The sequence below is a fragment of the Ascaphus truei genome, chromosome 2 (assembly GCF_040206685.1).
Source record: "Ascaphus truei isolate aAscTru1 chromosome 2, aAscTru1.hap1, whole genome shotgun sequence".
NCBI classification, from domain to species: domain Eukaryota; kingdom Metazoa; phylum Chordata; class Amphibia; order Anura; family Ascaphidae; genus Ascaphus; species Ascaphus truei.
Genome location: NC_134484.1, coordinates 358,472,778 through 358,500,020, shown reverse-complemented (window position 1 = coordinate 358,500,020; position 27,243 = coordinate 358,472,778). Strand labels below are relative to the sequence as shown.

At 42.3% G+C, this 27,243-nt stretch overlaps 2 protein-coding genes across 3 annotated transcripts in view; one reads left to right on the top strand and one right to left on the bottom strand.

Annotated features, from left to right (window-relative positions):
* The first annotated feature begins 575 nt into the window (after positions 1 to 575).
* PP2D1 (protein phosphatase 2C like domain containing 1) lies at positions 576 to 22,886 on the top strand. Its single transcript, XM_075586918.1, has 3 exons — positions 576 to 851; positions 10,597 to 11,582; positions 20,810 to 22,886. The coding sequence occupies exons 2-3, from the start codon at positions 10,598 to 10,600 to the stop codon at positions 21,532 to 21,534; spliced, it is 1,710 nt and encodes a 569-aa protein (XP_075443033.1). The 5' UTR covers positions 576 to 851; position 10,597; the 3' UTR covers positions 21,535 to 22,886.
* The window catches only part of RAB5A (RAB5A, member RAS oncogene family), a 31,433-nt gene continuing 26,370 nt past the window's right edge, over positions 22,181 to 27,243 (bottom strand). For both annotated transcript variants that reach the window (XM_075586919.1, XM_075586920.1), the window contains exons 4-6: positions 26,702 to 26,824; positions 24,729 to 24,822; positions 22,181 to 23,338 (exon numbers count right to left, since the gene is read on the bottom strand). In XM_075586919.1, coding sequence (XP_075443034.1) covers positions 23,223 to 23,338; positions 24,729 to 24,822; positions 26,702 to 26,824 — 333 coding nt within the window. In that variant the 3' untranslated portion in view covers positions 22,181 to 23,222. The remainder of the gene's footprint in view (positions 23,339 to 24,728; positions 24,823 to 26,701; positions 26,825 to 27,243) is intronic.

Below are 27,243 nucleotides of genomic sequence, written 5' to 3'. Positions count from 1 at the left end.
CATTATACATTTTTGAAAAATTGACCAGGGTTTTTTGGAGGTCAGTAAACCATGGATCATCTCTGAGGGAGCTCCCAGTTCAGATAATTAATCTCCCTCCTTCCCTCTCATCCCCAGAAAAAAACAACGAGCAGCACTGATAGCTGCTTTAGGCAGCGGCCATGCAGGGTGCGTGCTCGCTGGCGCTCATGCGAGATGATGTCACGCGCTCCTACTCGGCCGGGCGATATGTGGCCGGCTCAGTGCGAGCGCGGGGGGCGCAGCCATGACGTCACGGAGCTGGTTCGCCTTCATTGGGTGAACCGCTCACGTGACGCGCTAGCGAGCGGCAGATTCAAATTTGCTTGCTTCGGCAAGTAGCTAAGCACCGAGCATGCGCAGGCGCTCGCTCATGCTGGCCACACACGTTGCAGCAATGTGTTTCATCGCGGCCAGCGTGAGCGAGCCCGCCCTCTCAGCGTCACCCTGGATGAGGCCTTACATTACACATTAACAAAATAATACTTAACAAAAAGATAAATACCTAGTGCAAGACTCGGGAAACCGTTTGTGAAAAATCTAGACTGGCAAGCAGGTTATTATCACTGTTGAATCTATGGCTGTGTCCTGGTTGGTTTAGTAAATTGAAACTGAAAATGAATAAAGCAGACCTGGGTTTTCATTTTCCTGTAAGTCACTGGGGTGACTTCCAACACCCATGATGTAATAACTTCTAAACAATGTTAGTCATCTGTGGCTAAGGAAACAGTAACCATAGTAACACTTGTAAACAACTGAGGTGAATGCATCAAAACCGGGAAAGTACCTGCACTAATCAACCAAACAAGAAGGAGCCCATTTCCATAAACCAGGTAAGAAAAGGTCAGCTTTACCAATATGTTATTTGTTTGTTATTAGGTCCCAATCATACTATATGCTTATTTAATGTGATTATAAAATTCTTGTCATGTTATAATCATGTCCAATCGATAACAAGCTATAGATACAGTATATGTCATGTCAATAGTTAAAGTGTTATGGATATGTTTTCAGTGTCTTTTCTATATTTTGAAAAGCAGCAATACATGTTTAATTTTTTTAATTGCAGGATTGAAGCAGGGGGTCTCTGCAGCTGAATTGTATTAATGTCAGCTCCGGGGACCCCTTGCTTTCAGAGACACTTACGTAGGGGGTGCCGGTATCTATGCAGACAGGGAACTAGTGTGCTTAACATAATGATAGTGTTTAATTGTTCCGCGGGCCAATAAGAAGCCGTGACATCATCCAGGGTGGCTCCTTATTGGCTATGTGACCGGAGGTTTTAAACTGCACAGAGATGCCAGCACCACTATGGAGGTACGTATTTCCGGAAGCGGAGGGTCCCTGGAGCTGAAATTAGCACGATTCAACTCTGAAGACCCCCTGCTTCAATCCTTTAATAAGAAAAAAATTTAAATAAATGAAACCTCTGTTGCTCTTTTAACATTTAAAATGAACTAGCACCTGAGCAGGCGCATTATTGTACAGTTGTTAGTGGAATGGACACACTTCCTCCTAGCGCTGACTGCTTCCGGGTTCGTCATGGTGCTAGATTTTTGCAGCTTGTACACAAACGGTAACCAGATGTACTGCACACTTGTTGGATGTGGAAATACTGGCTACACACACTCCATAAAGTGGGCAGGAGCCCCAAAATCTTATGGTGTTTCATCTTCTACTTATGGAATACATTTGCAGATTTTCACGTGTAGCCCCCTTTCCCCATGTCTAAGGGAACTACACGTGCTGACTACCTGTTTAGCGTACAGGAGGCCTAATCTTCCACCACCGGGAGCCTGGGGTAATTACTTTCTTCTGGGACACAGCGCCTCCATCAATACAATCAGTAAATAAGTATACACACACTGGTATATATAACTTATATAACTTATCTTTACTGATACACATATAACCCTACAATATAATAATAGTACAAGGCCCCACGATACAATATTTAAAACCAGAGACAGAACATGAAACACAGACAGAGCTCAGTGCACATCCAGTGAAAGTTATACACGGTACAGTGCCTAAATATATATGTATAGATATCTATTAAATAAAATGGTCTTTTAGTTTAACATTTTGGCCAAAGTGTTGTAAGCCCCTGAGCCACTGCACGGCAGACCACATCTCAAGGGTCCCTAACACTAATATAAATTCTTAATAACCTGTGCATTACCAGGAAGAATGATTTATAATAAATCTGTCAAAATTAGTTGCATAGTTCTAAATCTGATTGAAGCTTTTATTAACCTGTACATTACCAGGAAAAGCACTCTGTATTAGATTTGTCACAAACATACTGTAAGCTGGCAAGTTCCCCTGAGAGTGGGAGATTCCATGGAGTGACCTTTTAACCATTTAAATGTGGGAGGGAGCTTCAATTAGGTAGGAGGTTGCCACCCTCCAATCAGCTAAGACTAGCTGAACAAGAATTATAAAACATACAGAACACCTACAGGCTCATATTGAACCCCCAAAATAACCACAACATATATATAAGCATATAAGTGTCACAGAGGAGTGCTACTGAGCATGGCAAGATATATTTAAAACCAGAGACAGAACATGAAACACAGACAGAGCTCAGTGCACATCCAGTGAAACTTATACACGGTACAGTGCCTAAATATATATGTATAGTGTGACAGAAACCAGGGGATGGTAATAAATTCCGTATATAGGGCTCCCAGGATACTAGACAGTTTCTATCCTGTTTGGCCTGGGAGTGCAGCCTTATAATACATACACTCCATCCCACAGTTTGGCAAGCGCTGGAACTGAGGGATGAGAGATCCAGACCAGAGTTTGTCTGCTGCCTGATTTCTGTCACCTGTCATGCTAATTAGGAATCAGGTATGAAAGACTGATTTCCTGTTTGCTCTGGTCTCCCCACAAGAGCCAGGAGGCTGGAAGGCTGCTGAACTACAGAGGGGAGAAGCCTCTTCCCCAAACAGGTTCAATCTTTCTGTTCATTTGTGTAAGACTGCAAAAGTACCGTGTTTTGATGTTGGAAGTGGAAAAGCCACGTCCAACCCTGAGTCAGGGATATCTAAGTTAAGTTATCGCTCAGGTGAGCAGCTTTTGTTTTGATCTGTTTTCTGTTGTATGCACTGTGGCAGTCTCAGTGCCTGGGACTGAATAAACCAGGCATAGCCTGTTTAAAGGAACAGTACGTGACGCCTCATCATTTAACCTACCCTAAAAGACCGTGTTCTAAACAGTCCCGGACAAACGACGGAGTCCCGGAGTAAGCTGTTTGTCACATATGGTGGAGAATGCGGGCAGAGCACTAGGGGGTCTGCGGGTTGAAGAACTTTTAAAGAAAAAAAAAAAAAAAGTTTTTTTCATCCTCTGCAAACAAGATGGAAGACGTGGTGGGTGCGCTGGTACGCAATGTCGCTGCCCAGAAAGACGCGAATGAAACCCAGCAACAGCTGTTAATAGCCCAGCAAGAAACTAATGCAAACCAGCAGCAGACGAATGCAGCCCAGCAACAGCTGCTAATAGCCCAGCAAGAGATTAATGCAAACCAGCAACAGGCGAATGCAAACCAGCAACAGGCGAATGCAAACCAGCAACAGACGAATGAAGCTCTGCAAAACGCGATTGCAAACCAGCAAGAGACAAACCGCTTGCTGAGAGAGGAGCAACAGCGGTTCGCTCAGGGCTTACAGCAGGAACTCGAGATCCTGAGGGGGACTATCAGTAACCTTCCACTGGCAGCGGCAGCCCCAGTTCCGAAAATGACCAGGGCAAGCCACTACCTTCAGAAGATGGGACCCTCGGATGATGTGGAAGCCTATCTTCTCACGTTTGAACGCACGGCACAGAGAGAGGGATGGCCAGAAGCTGAGTGGGCTGGTCTAATCGCACCCTTCCTAAGCGGCGAACCCCAGAAGGCTTACTTTGATCTAGAGCCAGCCGAAGCTAACGTCTATGCAAAATTGAAGTTCGAGATCCTCGCCCGCCTCGGCGTAACCACGGCTGTTCGCGCCCAAAGGTTTCACGCATGGTCCTTCACGATGGATAAAGCCACCCGAAGCCAGATGTATGACCTCATCCACCTCGCCCGGAAGTGGCTACAACCCGAGATCAACTCAGCCAGCCACATCGTGGAACGGTTGGTCATGGACCAGTTCTTGAGGAAACTTCCCTCTGCCTTACGCCGTTGGGTCAGTCGGAGTGACCCCCACAATGCGGATGAGCTTGTGGCCCTCGTAGAAAGGTACAATGCAGCAGAAGAGCACCCGCAACCCACAGTCGTGGAGCAACCCCACTACCCGAGGTTCCAGGACTCTTCCAGAGACGGTAAAAGGGTACCGGGGTTAAGGGGCGCTGAAGAGCGGCGACCACCTTCACGCAGCACCAGCAACAGTGGTTCGCACACTAAGGGCAATAGCCAACATGGGGAGCCGGGAAAAGGCTCTAAGTGGGACACAGACTATGTACCTAAATGTGTAAATTGTCATGAGAGGGGCCACACAGCAAAAATCTGCCCACTAAATGATGAGCCCATGCAATGCAACAGCGTGGAACCTTATTCGCTGTTGTCCCAATGTATGGGCCCTAGCCCAGAGGACCCCTTGAATAACCATCTGTGGGCATTTGTAAAGGTTAATGGTAAGAGGGTTCGGGCACTTCTTGACTCTGGGAGCATGGTCACACTAGTGTCCGAATACCTCTTGCCCATTAAGAAGAAACAGGGAAACAGTTCACAAAGAGTGGCAATTTGTTGTATACATGGGGATAATCATGAATATTCCACTGTTGATGTTTTTTTTGAAACAGAGTTTGGTTCTTTAGATTTCAAGGTGGGTATTGTACCCAAACTGGCACATGATGTGTTAATAGGGACCGACTTTCCCCATTTTCTAAAAATGTGGTCCCCCGCTCAGAATAGCGCCCAGAGTTCAATAGCGGACCATAACGAAGTATTAGAAGAAACAAATCCTTTCCCTTTTTCAGAAATGGAGGTTGACGAGGGCCCAAATAAGAAGGGGGAAAAGGAGGAGTGCTGTAAAATTCCCTTCCCCATCACTACTTTGGTAGGGAATACCCCAAATCAAGATGTTGAGCAGACACTTACCACCCCAGAACCGGATAAGACCCTCGCTGACCTAGAGGTCAGTCCTGGGAGTTTTAAGAAGGCCCAGTGGAAAGACCCCACATTAGCGGTAGCAAGGGGAAATATACGGGACCAGAATAGTACTCCTGGCCAACCAGATAGGTCACTTGCTTACCCCTACTTCGAGGTAGAGAACGACCTAGTATATCGGGTTGATAAAAGGAAATCAGTTACAACTAAACAATTGTTGGTACCACGGACATTCCGTAACGTAGTATTACACCTCGCACATAGTCATCCATTGGGGGGACACCTAGGGGTGGAAAAGACAAAAGAAAAGGTTCTCCGAAGCTTCTATTGGCCTGGGGTTCTGGCAGAAATTACGAATTATTGTTCCTCATGCCCAGAATGTCAGATCACCGCCCCGTTCAAGGCGTACCGCAGCCCATTGGTACCCCTTCCCATAATAGAGGTACCATTTGACCGGATTGCTATGGATCTAGTAGGACCCCTAATAAAGTCTGCTAGGGGACATCAGCATATATTGGTAATATTAGATTATGCCACCCGATATCCGGAGGCAGTTCCCCTACGTAGCACCTCAGCTAAAAACATAGCAAAAGAGTTAGTAGTTCTGTTTTCCTGGGTCGGGATTCCTAAAGAGATTCTATCTGACCAGGGAACACCATTTATGTCCCAAGTAACAAAAGAGCTATGTAAACTCCTAAAAATCAAGCATCTCAGAACCTCAGTCTATCATCCACAAACAGATGGTTTAGTGGAAAGGTTCAATAAAACCTTAAAGAGCATGTTACGGGGGGGCGGTTGATAAAGATGGGAAAAACTGGGATTGTTTGTTACCGTACCTGTTATTTGCCATTAGGGAAGTTCCCCAATCATCCACAGGCTTCTCCCCGTTTGAACTATTGTATGGCCGACACCCAAGGGGCTTACTGGATATAGCCAAAGAGACTTGGGAACACGAGGTTACCCCTTACAGAAGTGTAATAGAGCATGTTGCCCAGATGCAGGACCGCATTGCTGCAGTCCTACCCATAGTGAGGGAACACATGGAGAAACCTCAAGAAGCACAGAGGAATACGTATAATAAGGGTGCTAGGGTCAGAATTTTTTTTCCAGGTGATAGGGTACTAGTTCTGGTTCCCACCGTGGAGAGTAAATTCCTTGCTAAATGGCATGGGCCATATGAGGTCTTGGAAAGAGTGGGAGAAGTAAATTATAAGGTAAGACAGCCAGGTAGGAGGAAACCTGAGCAAATTTACCATATAAACCTACTCAAGCCCTGGAAAGATAGAGAAGTCTTGTTAACCCTAGTACCCCCAGGTCCGTCAGAGAATCAAGAAACTGACCCAGAGGTTAGCATAGCTGAAACCCTGTCTGTTCATCAGAAACGAGAGGTTCAGAATTTAGTGAGAAGAAACAAAGAAATCTTCTCTATACGGCCAGGTAGAACTAGCGTAATTGAACATGACCTAGTCTCTGAACCAGGGGTCCGAGTTAACCTTAAACCGTACCGAATCCCAGAGGCCAAAAGAAAGGCTATAAGTTTAGAGGTTAAAAAAATGCTAAAACTAGGTGTAATTGAGGAATCCCAAAGTGGGTGGAACAGCCCTATAGTCTTAGTCCCAAAGCCAGATGGTACAACAAGGTTTTGTAATGACTACCGGAAACTAAACGCGGTGTCAAAATTTGATACTTATCCTATGCCCAGGGTAGATGAACTTGTAGAGAGACTGGGCAAAGCCCGATATCTCACAACCCTAGACCTAACAAAAGGGTACTGGCAGGTTCCCCTCACAGAAAGGGCAAAAGAAAAGACAGCCTTCTCAACCCCAGACGGCCTCTTTCAGTATAAGGTGTTGCCTTTTGGCTTACATGGAGCTCCCGCCACATTCCAAAGAATGATGGATAAAATTTTAAAACCACATGCTCGGTATGCTGCCGCCTACCTGGATGATGTGGTAATCCATAGTGAAGATTGGCAATCCCACCTTCCAAAGGTCCAAGCTGTGCTTGACGCAGTCCGGTCTGCTGGACTAACTGCTAACCCCGCTAAAGGCACTATTGGTCTGGAGGAGGCCAAGTATCTGGGATATTCTATTGGCAGAGGTTTACTCAAACCCCAAACACTCAAAGTGGAGGCGATACAAAATTGGCCAAGACCAGTTACAAAAAAACAAGTAAGGACTTTTTTGGGGTTAATTGGGTACTATAGAAGGTTTATTCCCAATTTTGCAACTAAGGCAACCCCACTAACTGACCTCACAAAAGCAAGAGGACCGCTAATGGTAAAGTGGTCCCCCGAAACCGAACAGGCCTTTAGAAGCCTGAAAGAAGCTCTCTGTGCCCAACCAGTGTTGGTCACACCTGACTTCTCCAAAGAGTTCGTAGTCCAAACCGACGCATCTGAGGTTGGGCTGGGGGCGGTACTCTCCCAGGAGTCTCAAGGTGAGGAGCACCCCATCCTTTATTTAAGTAGGAAACTAAATCCCCAGGAGAAAAATTACTCCATAGTAGAGAAAGAGTGTCTCGCAATAAAGTGGGCTGTAGAGACGCTCAAATACTACCTGTTGGGGAGAAAATTCCGGTTGGTCACAGATCATGCACCCCTTACCTGGATGTGTCAAAACAGGGAAAAGAATGCTAGAGTGACCAGGTGGTTCCTAAGCCTACAACCCTTTAAATTTTCTGTGGAACACAGGTCAGGGCACAAACATGGCAATGCTGACGGGTTGTCAAGGATGCACTCCCTAATATCCATGGTCGCTCATCCCTCGAGGTCTGAGCTGGGGGGGAGGATATGTGACAGAAACCAGGGGATGGTAATAAATTCCGTATATAGGGCTCCCAGGATACTAGACAGTTTCTATCCTGTTTGGCCTGGGAGTGCAGCCTTATAATACATACACTCCATCCCACAGTTTGGCAAGCGCTGGAACTGAGGGATGAGAGATCCAGACCAGAGTTTGTCTGCTGCCTGATTTCTGTCACCTGTCATGCTAATTAGGAATCAGGTATGAAAGACTGATTTCCTGTTTGCTCTGGTCTCCCCACAAGAGCCAGGAGGCTGGAAGGCTGCTGAACTACAGAGGGGAGAAGCCTCTTCCCCAAACAGGTTCAATCTTTCTGTTCATTTGTGTAAGACTGCAAAAGTACCGTGTTTTGATGTTGGAAGTGGAAAAGCCACGTCCAACCCTGAGTCAGGGATATCTAAGTTAAGTTATCGCTCAGGTGAGCAGCTTTTGTTTTGATCTGTTTTCTGTTGTATGCACTGTGGCAGTCTCAGTGCCTGGGACTGAATAAACCAGGCATAGCCTGTTTAAAGGAACAGTACGTGACGCCTCATCATTTAACCTACCCTAAAAGACCGTGTTCTAAACAGTCCCGGACAAACGACGGAGTCCCGGAGTAAGCCGTTTGTCACAATAGATATCTATTAAATAAAATGGTCTTTTAGTTTAACATTTTGGCCAAAGTGTTGTAAGCCCCTGAGCCACTACATGGCAGACCACATCTCAAGGGTCCCTAACACTAATATAAATTCTTAATAACCTGTGCATTACCAGGAAGAATGATTTATAATAAATCTGTCAAAATTAGTTGCAAAGTTCTAAATCTGATTGAATCTTTTATTAACCTGTACATTACCAGGAAAAGCACTCTGTATTAGATTTGTCACAATCATACTGCAAGCAAGCAAGTCCCCCTGAGAGTGGGAGATGCTATGGAGTGAGCTTTTAACCATTTAAGGGGGGGTAAGCTTCAATTAGGTAGGAGGTTGCCACTCTCCAATCAGCTAAGACCAGCTGAACAAGAATTGGGTGCAATATGAGCTTGTAGTTGTCCTGTATGTCCCACGATACAATACCCACAACACAGTAACACCACCCTGGTGGAACCCCCAAAGTACTGAAGCACCTAACCACCCGGTGTCCACACAACCAAGCCCACCCAAAGTGTGTGGAGTAGCACTACCCCTGTGTGTGGTCATTGGTGCATGTTGGGTACCTTCCTGGTCTAAGGCCAGGCCAGGCCTTCTTGGATGGTGGATCCATGGAATCGCAACGTGATCCTACAACGCGGTTCTACTGGATCCTCCCTCACCTGTCCGGAGGTATCCGCCTCTTGAGGGAGCTCCCACTGGAGGGTGTCCCTTAATCTCTCTTAGTGGTATGCCTGTGGTCTGGTCCCAGACCGCAGGCCGTGCACAATGCGTTGTTTCCGTCACATGGTGTACTAACAATAAACAGCTATTGGAGAAGCGTCCCTATCTATGGGTCTTCCCTGCAACAACCACAAACTACAGTGAGTCGGGGCCTAGCTGGGACCTAGGGGGAAATCTGGCCAAGTCCAAAGGAGCACTGCTCCCTGGAAACTACTACACTCCTCGCCATCCTGCTCCCGACTGGCGCCTGGGCCTAAGCGTGCCAAATGTATCTCCTCCGTGACTCTTGCAGTCCTATTGGCTGTGTTGGCCCATGTAGTAAGCAGCCCTCGGGCTGCTGGGACATGTAGTCCTGTGTGGAGCCTGGTAATGGCTGCCGCAACTCATCTGCTTCACTGCGCTAGAGCTCTATCGCGCATGGCAAGGCAACCAAGATGGCGGCGCCTTGCATATCGGGACTGCTGCGAAGCTCCGAAGCACGACAGTGGCTTCCTACACCTAGCTGGGTCTGCCCGTAGCTCCGGCGCACCCGGACAAGCCGGCAGCTCCCCCGCCCATAGCAGAGGTAAGCGGGGAGCCCGGCTACACACGTATCCTGTATTTCTGCTTTCAACAAGTGTGCGGTACGTCTGGTTTCTGATTGTGATCATTATTGTAAGGCACAAAGCAGCAACAAAACTGTGGGAATCTATTACATTAGAATTTAATTCCTTATCGAGTAAACGTTTCTAATTTCAGTTTTCAGTGCAAACTAAGGGGTCTCCAGTGGTCGGATTTTTATATATTAAAAACAGACATCTATTATAATTTTTTCAATCATTTTCATAAGATAGTTTATACACATGGTGAGTGAAATCTTTGGGGGACTTTATTTTATCAAACTACTTTCTTTATGTAATGTTACTGTGTGGTCAACAAGTTTGTACAGGCAATAACCTTCCTCTATTATCATTATTGTTTAACTGTAAAGAGCCAACATATTCCGCAGTGCGGTACAATGGGGTTCTCTACCCCCGCCCCCCAAATTTACCTTTATTGGCACTCTGATAAGAAGGTGGGGGGAGAGGTAAAGGTAGACTAAAACTTTTAACTGACATACACGATTCAGAGGCCCTCGGAAAAAAAAATATTTGCGTTTATGTCCCAGAGACAAAGATTTGCTGTAAGTATGGCTACATTTGTTTAAGGAAGCCAATTAGATTGTTGATTTTTTTTTTTACACAAACTAGAGACTGCTACTCCCTAAAAATATTACATGACCAATCAGACTGGTAATTTACAAGCCTTACAATTACATTGTTTTCATTTTATTTCTCTCCAGGATGAAGAGGAAAGATTTGCTACCCAGTACAGCAGAAACCCCAAACCCTGTACTTCAGGTCTCTAAAGATAAAGATTACATGAAACTTGAATTTAATGATATTTGGATCTCCTGTTCGATATGTCAGCAGCACATAAATCAGCATTTGCTCTTGCACCACAAACAACAGCACAAAGCTCGTACTGTACTGGGTTATACACTATGGCAACTACCACCAGACATCAAGAGCCTCACCTTCCCAAAAGAGCAAGTGATATCCCAAATACTCGGCTCTTCAGATTATAAATATAGAGAAACACAGAAGATTATTCATTCCTATGAAATGTTAAAGGGAAAGATGCTTTCTTCTCTACATTATTCTAGAAGAATGGGCTCCCAAGTATATAAAATAGACACGAACAACGACTTAATAAGCGCAACAGCAGTTTGCTGCAACAAGAACGCTGCTTGGAAGAGTGACATGGAAGATTCATTTACGGTTGTTGACAATTTTGGAAAGAGGACAAACACCTGCTTTGTTGGCCTATTTGATGGTTTTCATGGAAAATCTGCTGCTCGGACGGTGTCAGAAGAGTTTCCTGTTTTGTTTCTAGACCAACTCATGAAGATGGATTCATCATACAGAATGACTGAGGAAGAAATACATTTTATCACTTCTTTTGATGCGGTTTTTAAACCAAACTACAAGGTAATAGAAAACCTTTTCTCTTCTACGGTGTGTGAGAAGAAATTAACAAAAATAAGTGGTTTTGAATGGCTTCACACATCATATGCTGAAGCCTTTTGGCGAATGGATAGGATTTTACGGCTAGGAAGGAAAGAACATTCAAAAGCAAGATGGAGCGCCTGTACTGCGGTGACCTGTTTAATAGATGCCATTTTTAAGGCTAACACAAGTCAAGAGAATAATGACTTACTGGAAACAAATGATCAACCAACACTAGCACCTAAAAACAGGCTTGGTATTCTACATATAGCAAATATCGGTATGTATGTTATATAGCTTAATTCAAAATATCTGTTGTTTGTTAATCGTGTGACAAAAACACAGTTTAGTGCTTTTAGTGCTGTAGGATAGGGAACATGTATAGCAGCGGCAAAATACAAAAAGAGTTCAACAAGAGTGTAATCTGTAACTATTCCAAGAGCAGTAAAAGTTCAGCAAGTACATGGTTCATGTCATACAAACCACTGTCCAGCAACAAACAGGTGGAAAACTTATTGAGCACTTTCTTAGGAGACTTTCTTTAGGTATATCTCATATACTTACATATCGTTTGCCATGATCAGCATACAGTAGGATGTTAAATGTTAAAGCAGAGGACACACTGTATTCTGCAGTACTTTACTTGCTGCATATTGCAGATTATTGACCATATGTGATATCATCACATGCTTTTGCCTGTTTTCATATTCAACAAAGATAAGGACATCAATTTATCATGTCACTTTTCCAGTAATCAACAGTTTTTATAATGGCACATGTTCAGGACTTAATGGGGATCATTTTGTAAAGCAGTTCATGTTCGATACAGTATGTACACATAACATATTCTAAAAACGTGGTTAGGTTTACTTTTGTAAACTAATGGCAATTTTTTTAATGTACTGATCATATCCACTTCTTTTTTTGAAACAGGTTCTGACACACAACTTTTTTTTTAGCTCTGCTCTTTGGCAATAAAGTATCACAAACTGATGTTGCTATGTTCCAAACAGCAGACTCTATTACTCTGAAAGCTTTAACAATAATGTGTTGTACTTAGTAATATAATGTTACATATTAGCTGTAGCATTTCACAGATTGCAGCACAAAGTTAGAAGGCAGCCATTTTGTTAGGCACACAATAGGGATTTTTACAGATTTATAACAGGAGCACCAAACGACTGCCAGCTTAGGTAAGAATGCAGAATTATACATTGTCACATGCTTTACATATAGAAATAAGAGAAAAAAAGGGAGGGGAATGTAGTATTCCTGCTTTAACTTGTAGATGTTGAGTTGAGGCAAAAATGAAAAAGTTTGCAATGCAGCAGATCAGACATGACAATAAAAAGCTACTATCTTGACTAGTTTATTTAGTATGACCTACATTTGAAAGTAAAGGGGTAGATTTCAGATCTGCATCAAACACACATTCTTTAGATACAGTATCTTCATATAACAAGCACACCATTTTGTGTGAAAAATTATGTAATAGTGTTTCCCCCACCCCGTGGGAGATTTGGCCATTACGGTTCGTGTGGTGCATTGTACCTGCTGGTAACATGATTTAAGCTCTTATGTACTGCTATCTAACATCTGTCTTTTACTATTTTTCTTCTTCATAATACCACACTGTGCGCTGACCATACACTCTATCTGCACCTCTCCAATGTGTGACCTTCCTTCCTCAAGTGGGGAAAGGCACTGCCAGATTTGGGCGGTACCAGCCCTTAAGTACAGCCATGAGGAGGGCATCAGGTCTGTTCCATGGTTGGTCATGCACAGGCTTGATGTCATTGCCCCCTGCTGTCACTCAAGTGCAGTACCAAGGAGGGGGAAACCCCATAGCAACTACTGCCAAGGCCTGCTTATAACAGGGCTTACTGCCAGGAGGGAAGCAAACTAGTAGCTACAGATGGCCTGGCTACACTTACAACAAAACTACAAGCGAAAATAGCCTTTGACAAGTTCAAGCTAACCTTTTGCACTCTGACTATTGGTAATTGTGGCTCTTGTTGATGAAAAACTAAGATGCTGTTTAAGAAGTGCATAGCTTTACCCTGGAGGAGCACAAACACATCTGGCATTCACTGCAGTCTTGTGAAAATGTTCATCATTTGTAAATGTGAAAAGCTGTGCAGAATGTTTAGGTGAAAACTTTACAATTTAGATTATATTTCTAAGCAGGCTTGAAATGTTTAATTAATGTAATGTATTTCTGATGAATGGGCGGTTCAGTATTAGAATTTTTTCCTGCCCATACATCTCCACAAGATAAACAGAAACATACAAATTTTCAGTACATAAGGACAGCTTGGACCACCTAGTATGCTCGTGAGTACCACATGTGAAACCTAAAACTCCCATTATATCACTGTTTTTTTTAGAATACTTTTGTGTATATGTCCATGCCATTAAACCCCTAATATTTCAGTAAAGTACTTCTTCACATTTAATCTGAACCCCCAACCCTCTGGCTTCAAATCATTGCCTCTTCTACTATTCCTCGGCACGCGACGGGGCTTTCTGGCGTCAGCACACAGCACGCCGGAAGCTGGGTTAAGCTAACTTCTGGCGTGCTGATGTCAGAGCGCCACGTCGCGCGCCGGCAGTGGAAGCTCGGCGGCATGGGGAAGAGAAAGGAAGAGGCTTATAGGCAGCTGAGAGTCGGGGCCCAGCCGTTTACCAGTGCGTCCGTACGTTTACTCGCACGCTATCCGACGAGCCGAATCTGTTGAAAATATACAAAACAGATTCACGAACCGGCAGCATCTGGCATGCTTATCCTAAGCATATAGAAGTTGAAATCCAAAGATTCCTGCGGTGCACAGCAGAATAGGGTAGAGGACCAGCAAGGTGTAGTTTAAAATATCCTTTATTGAAACAGCATGGTACAGGGGACACACACTCTGACGCGTTTCGGACTGGTATAGTCCTTAATCATATGATTAAGGACTATACCAGTCCGAAACGCGTCAGAGTGTGTGTCCCCTGTACCATGCTGTTTCAATAAAGGATATTTTAAACTACACCTTGCTGGTCCTCTACCCTATTCTGCTGTGCACCGCAGGAATCTTTGGATTTCAACTTCTATGTGAATATTGAGCGTGCTGCACGCTGTATTGGAACAAGCCTGCTGTGAGTATATTTCTCCCTCACAGGGATATTGGATGACCTGGAATAGTGCTGCAGCATAAGGGTTTAGTATGGCCGAGTTCCATACAACAATGGTATGTTAACCTTTATTTATTATGACACATGGACTACTGCCATTACACTGAGTGTCCTCTTTTGCTGCATTAATATAGCACTGGGTCTCATTACTCTACCTGCTGGCTGATACAGTTTCCTGTCACCATGATATGTGGACTCATACTTATTATTGTCTAAAGGTTCAGATTTGGATTGAGCACTGTGATTGGGACCTATGCCCCAAACCACCGATTATCCTAAGCATAGCAAGACATTTAGATATCAAACATGCCTCGGTAGTACAAGTCAATCAATCCGCGCTCATGCTTCCTAAAATGAAGATCTTGAAGTAGATCTACTTGGTAGGCGTATAAAATCTGTCAGTCTTGTGGATACTGAGTACTCTGTCGAACGATTATACTTGATACATTGTATACACCGCGGGAGAATAGACCCGACGCTAGCCCTGCCTCTTGCTTACTAATAAGCTCGTGCACTATCAGGCACACCACCCCTAAGCTGAAACAGTGTAACTAGGTGTATGTGAATGAAATACAGTTCACACACTCCTGGTGCTACTTATTATTACCGATTGTTTATATTTTCAATAGCAGTAATATCACTACTATATGCATACAGCTATTAGAATGCATCAATCTATGTAAGGTGCACGCTAATTAGTAACTATTTAATTAGCTAGCACTCGCGCAAAGCAAGGCTTAACACGTGGCAGACTTCAGAACGCTAATCTCAAAATCTTATGAACTACTAGCTGATAATGTAATGTTCTGCCTCCCCCATCCTCCCTCTCAACTCCCTTCCCACAGCTGTTCAGGCTTCCCCCCTTCTCTCCTGACTCCCTCCCCCCCCTCTCTCTCCTGACTCCCTCTCCCCCCTCTTTCCTGACTAACCCCCCCCTCTCTCCTGACTGAATACCACCCCCTGCCTGTCCGCTGTGTGCAGCCATCTTACTGGGGGCAGCTGCAGGAGGAAGGGGGTCCTTCCGGAGGCTGCCTGCCCACCGTCTGTCCCGTCCCCCCCGGGGAGGGAGGGAAGTGAGCATTGGCGGCTGGGGCAGGAGGGCCGTGCCACGCTTCCCCTCCGTCAGGGAGCCGGAGAGGGAGAGAGTTGGGTGACGTCATAGTGCCCGGTGACATCATAGAGCCACCAATCTGATTGGCCAGGTAGCCTACGTAGTTCTAATGTGTATTAGCATTCTCTTACGGAGTATCATTTGCATATCTTTTTGTATATTGTTAGTTCAGTCTGTCCAAATATATTTTAAAATTATAAATACTATCAACATTTAAATTTTATTTAATACACTGGTAAACTTAAACTTGGAGTGCAACAGTAGGGGCTCTTTTCCCCCTATAAGGTCTTGTCTGTCGGTGAATAAATTCAGTTCAAAATGTTCTTCTATTTTCCTGAAAACTTTAAAAAAATTTAGGGCTCACCAACTGCAATAACTTTCGCTTCCCAGTGCTGGAAAAGAGATCAGCACCATGCAAATGAATGTGTCTAAACTCTTCTCTAGAGACGGGGAGCACTTTCACAGTATATTGCTAATGGTCTAATTCAACAATGCCACATACAGCAAGGCCCCGCTTTTCGGCGATCCGCTTATGCAGCTGTACCGAGAAGGGGGCCGCCCTGTCTGCGCAGATCGGGGAAGTCAGAGGTCGCGCATGCGCAGAACAGGCGGTCGCCGAGGGTGCGCATGCGCAGAACGGAGGTTGCGCATGCGCAGAAAGGGGAAATTGCCGGTTTGCACATGCGCACACGGCAAAAATCGCCGGTTCCCCTTTCCGGCGATTTTCACTTTAAATACAGATGTAGTAAGACTTACTATCCCCAGTGCCATGAGAGAAAAAGCAAGTTTGTGGTGGGGTCCATGTTTCTCAATGGGACCCCGTAGTGCTAATCCTGGACGTGGCACCAAAGACATTTAATCTGGCTACATCTGTATAGAACAGCAAATAAGAACCGTATGGCCCACCAAGTATATCCAATTTCCTAACTGTTTTGAAACCCTATTTGAATTCCCGCTTTTGTTCATATTCCGGATACCCGTGTCTACAAAAAAAATTCTGATTATTTTATTTTGTTAGCCTCCACCACCTTTACGTGGGTCCTATGTATCCCAAGGTGGTCTGCTAATTTGTATTTAAGTATAACACGTTTTTATATAGGAACGAAAAGAAGAGAAAGCATGGAAAGTGACCATGAGACTCAGATAGGGTAGGACCTACCTAGAGAATCCCTCTTTTTGAACTCAGGAATATGAACGTTAGTTATAATAATTTGCAGACATTATGAAGCATAACAAGAATTTAGCACTAAGGATGTAAGGAAAAAGGTATTGTAGCCTATTAGGCAGCTTGAAATTAAAAACATGTTGGACAGTTATGTGCTATTATTTATTTTCAGAGATTGTTCCATTAATTCACTGCTTTTTCACGGATGTATTTCCTCCCATTTTCACTAAGCCTAGAACTTGTCTGCTAAGTTGAGAGCATTTGTTATGAAAAATGCTTTGATCCTATACATGAAAGATAAGAGTGATGTATTTAAACGTATATATAATTTCCCTCTCCCTCCTTGTTCCTGTTACACTTTACATTTTAGTTGCTTGTCTTTGCACCCCCTTTATTTTGTATGCATCCTGCCACCAGAACTGTACACCGACGTTTTACCAATCCATACTATATTTCAGAAAGTTTGTTGTCCGGCTATACAAATCCACACGCTTAATCCTAGAGCCACCAATCTTAGGCTAAGGCCCCGCTCCCTCAGTCAGCGCGCCCGCACTGCAGACAGGCGGGGCGCTGACAGACACAGACCGCGATATTCAGTCTGTAGGGAGCCGGAGCGGGAGTGGGGGCGTGGCTTGAGCGGAGGGACCCGCTACTCCCCCCCCTCCGTCCACGGGCTCAGGCTGCAGGAGGGAGCTGCTGCTGGAAGGTAAGCAACAGCAAAACACACACACACAACCTACCTTGCTTCCTGACAGCTGCCGCCACTGATTGGCTCATCAGCGCACCACGTGACGCGTCACCGCTCAGGATCACAATTTTCTTGCATCCCCTGGCGGCTGACGCGTCACAGCGCGTAGTGAGCCAGCAGCGAGGGGGGACTGGGACCGGCTCACAAGGATTCCCCTGCTGGTGGGGAACGCTCACGCCACCGGGCACAGCGGGTCCCAGCCCTTAGCATGCTATCTAAAAGGATTAAAAGAGCAACAGTAGGATTTTGGCATGTTTGGCCCATAGCTTTGGATAGCTCCTTAACAAATGTTCATGAAACTTTGTTGTTTTTTTTTCACTCTAGCTCCTCACAAATTTGTTCATTTAACAACATATTTGGTATGTATGTGTATATACATATATATATACATATATATATATATATATCTTACTTACATTACATCCCACTGCAAACAAAAGCATGTGAATAAAAAGCGCTTACATTTTTTTAGCTTTAGTCTTTCTGCATTTTTCTTGCTATTCTCAACTTGATAGCATGCAATTGGTAAGGATACAGTTAGGGTAATTTTTAGATTAGCAAAAAGATGCTAAGCATTGTCAAACTATCGTAAGAAATGTAAAAAATATATATTTTGAACTTTCCCTACTTTGGACCCCCCAGGCAACGTCGGGTAATTCCGCTCATGACCAATAACATGGAATTGCTGCTTCCTTGTTTTTGCTGCCAATATAGTTTTCTATACAAACCAGAAGCCTGCTCTTTTCACTATTGCTTTGGTACAACGTGTTCATTTGTGTAATGGAACACATTTCAAGTTATGTGCTCTAATCAAGAAGAATAAAAGGGACTCATTTTATTGTGTCAGGTGGTAACCGGAACTGCTTCTGCTTTCACCTTGTTGAACATGTAAACCAGACTCCGTTCCTGTACTATAGGAATAGTGTACACGACAGTTGGACAAAATAAAACATGATTATGAAGTGTATTTGTAATATGGGAATTCATACATTCACTGCAATTCTTGAAACCGTCTTAAATTAGCACAGCATTGCGTAATGTAGTGAATTTAGCAGTTTTTCCAAATTGTAGTAATTCTAAATGCCAGAAGTGCTTTATTTCCTGGTTTGTTTGCACTCTGCAGCCTCTGACCCAGTAACATGAAAGCAGAGAGAAATGCTGACAGATAAATTAAACAAAGTTTCTACTAACGTCATACTGTACCAAGAGACCATGAGCTTAACAGTCATATTTTTGCTTATCCCAACTGGACTACATCTGCAGCATATGAGTGCAGACACTTATTTTATAACCTGAATAGTTATAAACAAAAATAGCTGTAGAACCAGTGAACTTGCAATTGACATCGTGAAATCAGTGTTTTATTTTAGAAAGTATGCCAACTATTTCAAACAATTGGGTACAGTTTTTGATTGATTAGTGCTTTTTTTGGACACGTGTATTTTTTTCTTTATCTTATACATACAAAGAGCTATAAATAGAATCAGGCTTAAAATCTTAGTTTTGCATCCAGGGTAGGAAGGGAGCGATGGTAACAGGAACACCCAAAAAGAAAAAATGAGGAATAATGGTGCAGCAAGTAAACACAGAATGTGGATCTATGACAAATCTTGGCTCTAATAAAATGCCTACTTACAACAAGTAGGTATTAAAACAGCATGTATTGGTGTGGTTCATGGAGACTTCCACCTGGAGTAGCAGGTAGGTGTTAAGGCAGCATATACTGGTATTGGGATGGGAGATATTCCATGCAGGCTTCCACTCGCAGTCAGGATCATGCAAAACAGGGAGAGGCCATCGTGTAGATCATAAAAACGTAAACTTTATATTTAAAAACACATAAGACATGTACTCACATTGTGTACATAGAACAAGATCACATAAGGTTTTACTTGAGGCAGTCGGTCAGCAAACGGGATGTTAGCACTGCAGCCACTTCAAAGTCCCTCCACGAGAGTGCCCCCTCGCCGGATCGCATATATATATATAAAGTTTACGTTTTTATGATCTACACGATGGCCTCTCCCTGTTTTGGGTGTTCCTGTTACCATCGCTCCCTTCCTACCCTGGATGCATCACTATTTGTAAGGGAATCGGTACACATTCCCTGTGAAGGTTGAGAATATTTTCAGTTACACCTTATATATCACTTTTACACTTTTTTGTCTGCACCAGCACTGTTGTTTAGTGCCGTTCCAAGTCACTGGGTTCCGATTAAAATCTTAGCTTGACATAACTTGTCCACTGGCCCAGAGCAGCTAAACAGAGGACAAACTGTGACACACACACACACACACATCTGATTTAAAAAAAGATTGTAGTATTAGATACTTACTTTTTTTTTAAATTAGACTCTTAATGCCATTTTTAATAAGTTTTGATATGAGCATCCTTTGAATTCTATAGCAGGCTTTAGCAAACTTCACCAGCAAAGCAAGATCTTTGAAACTATTTTCTGTTTGTGATAATTTGTTGCCAATATTCCCAGCAGTTTGAGCTGCAAACTGTAACAATAGATAATGTTACCTTCAGAATATAAGAATACATTGTAGCTGCTGAGTTACACTGACTGAAGGATTGATTGAAACTGAAACGCAGCCATTTAGTGAACCCTGAAAAGCAGGCTCTTTGCGGATTAATCGGCAGCTCAGGTAATTAGTTTTCAATAAAAGGTAATCAAAGGCTGCATATATTAAAACCAAAAAATATATATTTGTTTTAGTTTGAAGGGTCGCTAAGATTGGCTCTTTAGAACGAATACAATTGTACCTAATTCCAGTTTATGCAAATGTCTTTCATGTTTTAAAATAATATTAATAGCATGTTCTTGTATAGCGCTGCTAGTTTTACTTCACGTAGTGCTTTACAGAGACATTTTGCAGGCACAGGTCCCTGCCCCATCGAGCATACAATCTATGTTTTTGGTGCCTGAGGCACAGGGAGATAAAGTGACTTGCCCAAAGTCACAAGGAGCTGACACCGGGAATTGAACCAGGTCTTTACTCACTGAGCCACTCCTCCCTCAGAATAATAGGCTACATTTTCTCTTTGCCAAGTTAACTTTTCTTTATCCGATTTGCTGTATTTCTCTGCTAGGTTTCTGCCTCTCTCCCTTCTGTAATGTCATGGGCCAGAGTTGGCAGAACGCAAATTAAACATCAGAAATACACTGACAGTAAAGGGTTATTGTGTATAACTAATACTAGCAGTATAACAGATCACTGATGTTTCAATTGAGTAAGTTGATGTCACAAAGTGTCTGTAGTTTTAATGAACTGTGATAAACAATGCACTTGCATAATTTTATAGGAAACATACAGGCTGTGTTGTGCAGAAATGGGAAAAGCTACTGCCTTACTACGAAACACAGTACTGCCAACCCCTGCGAAAGGAAACGTGTGATAGAAGCTGGAGGATCGATCAGCACTAATGAAGATTGGGGTCTAGTCGAAGGAATTAGCAGAGTTACGCGAGGACTTGGCTTCCATGGAGACCCCAAACTAAAGAAGGGAGTAATCCCAGCACCTCATACCATCTCCATCCCAATATACCATTCATGCCAATTCCTTGTTCTGGCATCCAGTGGTTTGTGGGAAGTTCTGAGTGACAAAGAAGTTGTTGGAATAGCAAAGGAGGTGCTCATATCTTTCTTAAAACATTCACAGGACTTAAAATCAGAAGATACCAACACTGAAAATCCACAAATCGGCTTTCTGGACATATATACACATGAAGCGGATCTGTCCAAATGTGATCATTATGACCAAAGTCTTCCAGAAGCAGCTGAACAGCATGATGCGTTTACAAAACCATTGGTGTTGAAAAACGACTCCGGTCACAAAACAGGCATAGAAAGTTCAGGCTATGGTAGAAACACTTTAAAGGAAATATATGAGAATGCAGCTGCCTATGTATGCCAGCAGTTAGTAAAGACTGCAATGCTGGCAGGATCTCAGCAAAACATTACCGTTTGCCTCATACTCTTACCTGGATGTAAAAACTTGCATGAACACAAATCAAGCAGTGTCAGGTAATCCAACATCTGGCAAGGGTTAGTTTGTCAAAGCAAATCATTACCATACAATAGGTAAAAAGCAAAAAAATAAAAAAATGGAACATGCCCAAGTTTTTATACCACTTTATTCAAACCTGAGCACCTCAGTTTAAAAGTAAAACACTGGTTAAGTGCTATTGCCATTTCCTAGTAAGACTAGTTTTGCTGTACTTTTACAATAACTATTTGTAAGTCCCTGCAAGTACATTTAATATTTAAGTAGATGAATACGTGGTATTAGTGCAACATACTGAACAAAAAAATTAAATAACCTGGAATTTAAAAAGCAAGACTGTGGTGTTGATTGTATTACAGACATAGATTTAGAACATTTTATTTGAGTTTTATTTTTTTTCTGAAATGTAAGCAAATAATTCATATACAGCAAGCACGGGTCAAGCGTTATATATTTTCTTTCTCCAAAATGCAGACTATTTAAGAAGCAAGAAATGTGGAATTGAATACGAATTTAAAACCGTGTCGTTTTGCAGACAGTGATTTTTTTTTTTTTTACATGGTTTAACCCAAAATCAAATGTTTTACCATTCTTTAGTACAGTACATCTCGCAAATAACTTGTTACGGTAGAAAAAAAATGCAAAAGCCACATAAAAGAGTAAATCAGGATAAAGGAAAAACCATTAGCTTTTTTATTTCATCATTTTAGTAACTGTACAATTTTAACCAAATCTTACAAGTAACAGAACATATTAAACATAAATGTAGACTACAATTCAGTACCCTATTTACAATACAATTTTACCATCCAATTTTAAGATAACTAAATGAAGTACACATAATTGTTAGTGCGTCGATACTTGCTATTGTATTGGGAGAAAATGCAAGAAACCAGAAGAGCGTTGAATTAAAACCGGATACTAAAGAGCTTTGTGTTCCAAGAAAAAAATAATAATATTACATCTGAAAAGAATCACCTTGAATATAATTCATAGGGGTTAAACATGATTTTTATTAATTTGCTACAGAAATAAAAAGCCTATCCCGCTGTGACTAACGAAATAATGATTTCAGCGAACATTATTATTATTATTATTGTTTTCCACCTAGACGAGCAGAAAGTTTAGTGGCTGAAAAGAAGCGGAATGTATGTTTGGATTGTGGGCAAGAGCAACGGTTGTTTTGAATGAATACTGTGAAGGAGCTGAAAACATTTCTTACACCTGCTTATTTTAGCATTAAAAAGCAACTATTTAGAACAAAAGTTTAAAAAGTTCCACTTTGGGTTAATCATCACCAGCTTTACCATTACCAAATGCTTTGCAGCTGGAAAGGCCAGCAACGCGTTTCAGAAGGGGTTAAAAGAATATTTATTTCCGAGGTACCATATTCTATAGTGCCCATTATAACGCCCATAATAACAGTTTCTCATATTTTATTTATTTAGTCTTTCACACTAGGACAGCTTGTCAGCTTTCAGAAAGTAATGCATGCACGTTGTTAAAAATCAGATTCAGCAGTAAAAGAATCCTGTATTAGGACTGAGACTACACGGCGAGTCTTCATATTTATTTTTTTACGTTTTACTGGGCCGGGTTTACTCATTCACTGCCAGAGGGGCACTAAGGCCGAGAAGGAGTTAAACACTCAATTGTTTTTAAACAATTAGGAAGCAAGAGAATATTGAATACAGTTTGACGTACATGAAGGCTTAGTTACTACAGCATTGACTCTTGCTAGGCTGTGTAGCTTCAGTAAGGTCTACTCCTCTTCCTCTGATGGTGTTACCTCCTCCAGTTTGTGGTTCGGTCTTGGGTAGCTTTTTGGCTTAAAAAAAACAAAAAAATTAAATTAAATCTATTATTGTAAAATACGAAAACTGGAATGTTACTCAGGCCAAATAATGGCGGGGACAAACCCTGTCACTCACAAACATAACAAATAATACATACAAAGCCAGCAAGGGTGAGGTGGGTGGGGTGTCAGACACTAGAGCAGGAATATCAAGTAGACACAAAGGTGGCTGAAGTAGACTGAAAGGGTTGTTCGGTTTAAAGAAGAAATACAAAAAGGGAGCTCCATGATTTATTGTAAATCAAGTAAGTAAGTATATGTAGGAGCCAATGAAAAGTGCAGCTTGATTAGGCAAGGTGCATTATGGGTCTCACACTTCAACCAGCCACCATTCTTTTTAAATTGTATCAAAATGCAGTTTCATAGAATACTGCGAATGTGAATCCAGAAAAAATATGTATGTTTATTTGTGAGTCAATAGTCTTATATAATTTTGTTCAGCATTGAACACATTAAGATTTTACATTTTCATCCCATTAAAAAAAGTAAAAAATGTAAAAAAAAAAAAAGTAAAACAAAGTTAATTTGTTTCCTGAATGAGACATCTACATTTAACTATTTTGTCTTTTTGCTCATGTGAAAACAAAAGTAACAAGACAACATGACAAAAAAATGCCTTGACCATACAGATAAAGGGTAGCTTTGAATGTGCAAATACATCCAGCTCACATTATGTGGCATTTCCGTTTTATTTTTTTACTTTATTTTGATATTCACATGAAATACAATATACCTACAAATGCAACTGATAAACATGGCAATGATACTAGTTAAGACGCACTTCAGTAAAGAAGTCGTGCAGAAATGGGTGCACAGCTGGACAACCGGATGTGTTCAGTAAATCAACATATATGAGGCCAACATTGTTGTACTGGTGGGCCAGCTATCCCAATATTGCATTTGTTACACTACATTATGGTTAACTCCAAGCTCTGTGAAAAACTATTGCACAAAAAAACATATTTGGTTATATTTTAAAACTGTAAAAAGTCAGAATTATACTAGTTGCAAAATTAAATAGATACACATTTTGAAATGCTTAACACAAACATAAAAAGTACCAGTTTACTATAAAAAAAAATAATTGTGATCCTGGCCACAAATACCATATAGACAACTGTAAAAAGATTGGGTCACTTCCTTATTTTAAGGATGATTAGAAATTAACAGCCAGGGATCATTTACTTCCTTATTTTAAGAATAGCTAGAAATGAGCAGCCAGGGATCAGTCATGCACCTATCGTATTATTTAATTTGGTTTCCAAATACACCCTTCGTCACACGAAATCTGTAGATCAAAGTGGACATACAAAACGTTTTGCATAATCAGCACAGATCACTTGCGTTTGATATGTACACTTACCTATCGCCATGAATATTTCATTCACGTTCACGGATGTTTTAGCAGATGTCTCCATGAACAATAAGCTGTTGTCATCTGCATAAGCCTGTGCTTCCTGTAAAATAGTTTATGACTTTTACTTGAACCATACATTACAAAAATTCTAGCCTACAGATAAAAGTTCTGATTAAATGATTATGGCTATGACATAAGTTGCTTAAATATAAAGAAATGATTTGAGAAAGCTTCTCTTATGGTGGTTATGAAAATGATTACTGCGTTACACTATCTTTAAGGTGTTAAAGATGCACGGGGAGGGGAGAGAGCAGCAACACGGAGAGGAGGGGAGAGAGCAGCAGCACAGGGAGAGGAGGGGAGAGAGCAGCAGCACAGGGAGAGGGGAGAGAGCAGCAGCACAGGGAGAGGAGGGGAGAGAGCAGCAGCACAGGGAGAAAATGTGTGAGGAGAGCAGCAGCACAGAGAGAGGGGCGAGCAGCACAGGGAGAGGGGGGGGCGAGCAGCACAGGGAGAGAGAGAGGGGGGCTAGCAGCACAGGGAGAGGGGGCGCGAGCAGCACAGGGAGAGAGAGAGGGGGGCGAGCAGCAGAGGGAGAGAGAGGGGGGGCGAGCAGCAGAGGGAGAGAGAGGGGGGAGAGAGCAGCAGAGGGAGAGAGAGGGGGGAGAGAGCAGCACAGGGAGAGAGGGGGGAGAGAGCAGCACAGGGAGAGAGGGGGAAAGAGCAGCACAGGGAGAGAGGGGGGATAGAGCAGCACAGGGAGAGAGGGGGGAGAGAGCAGCACAGGGAGAGTGAGGGGGGGACTGAAGGGTCGCACCTGCGGCCCTTAATGTATATCATGTTGCCCACCACTGCCATAGATGAACACTGCAGAGGACAATAGCCCAGCTATAATATGCTAATCTTATCAACACCTCATTAACAATGAAGACCCCCTGCTGTGTTAAAATTCATACTATGTATTTAAGATCCCCATCGACAGTTTAGAGATCCCATCTGAGAAAGAGACCTCTGCATTTTGTAAAGATTATGCACAAGACATTGATATGTATAATTGCCACATGCTCTGACAAATGTCTCATTCTACTGAAGCAAAAAAGTTTACATGTTAAAATTAATATAATACACGACTTCAAACAGTATTGAAACTACGGCTAAAACCAACTTTACACAGTTAAGTAAACACATTACTTTCTGCAGTTGACGCTTGCCTTAACCTCCTCACTGAATAAGAATGATAACCATGTTGGTCATACATAGAATGATCTCCCTTCCATCTCTCTAGTTCTATTATATTTAAGATTAAAAAAAAAAAAAATAAGATTCTAATCCAGCACATAAGAGCATATGGAAATGGCAATGGCATGCAGTGATGTGCAGCAACGATCCACTAAGCTAAAAACAATCCTACCCGGTGCCTTACCAGTGAAGTTACTGGGCTTAAATCTCCCTCCAGGGGGGAAAAAGTGGTTGTCAAATCTCCAGCCAACAGGAAGCCACAACATCGAACGTGGCTTCCTATTGGACGGTCATTTAAATCCACTTTTTTTTTTTTTTAAAGGCAATACCTGCAATTTCACCAGTATCCTGAGAACTCGTCCCACGAGCTGAAAATAACAGTTCAGCTCTGGAGGACCTCCCAGTTCAAATCCTATAAAGTGGAGGGGGTTAGGAAGGGGGGTTGCAGCTTTAAAGTTAGCAAACTGTAATAATAATTTCTATGAAATAAAAGCATTTCTGACTGCTAGTTATACCGTAGAATATTAACAATAATAATAAATAGTAATTATATTATAAAATAATAGCACTTCTGGCTGCTGGGTGCATCATAAGATATGAGCTTTGCATTTCAGAAATGTTGTTACTATAAATGACTGCAAAGAGCGTTGCTGCTGTCCTCAGAAGAAGTAAAGATGCCAATTACTCTGGGTTAAAAATCAGTGTAATTATGTCTGAAACCAAAAAGTAAGTTAACTTACCTGAAAATCCACAGCTCTCTTTGAGGCAAGGTCCGCCTTATTTCCAGATAAAGCTATCACAATGTTGGGGCTCGCCTGCCTCTGAAGTTCTTTCACCCAGTTCTTGGCTCTAGCAAACGATTCCTGCCATGAAATAATTTTTGTAAGACTTTCAGTTTTTCACAAACGACATTTTATTTTGTGCTGGGCTGCAACAGACGCTCTACTGGTATGTGAAATAAAGCATCATGTAAACTGGGAACATATGCAATTGTTAAAAGTAGCAGTCCATTTTTAAATGAATCTATAAAAACTTCTATTTTCCATTTCTGTACTTCACATGTAATGCAAATTATACAGTAAAATACATTTTAAACAGAAGGTATTTTAGTTAAAAAAAATTTTTTTTTAAATATTGATATGATCGTGCACACGCGCACAACAGCTCTGTGCAAAGAGTTTACAGACAAGTCAGATTAACTAATTTAATAACGGATGCACTGGGTTTTAAAGTAACTCACAATACTGCTCAACCCCGTTATAACGCGATCCACTGTAACGCG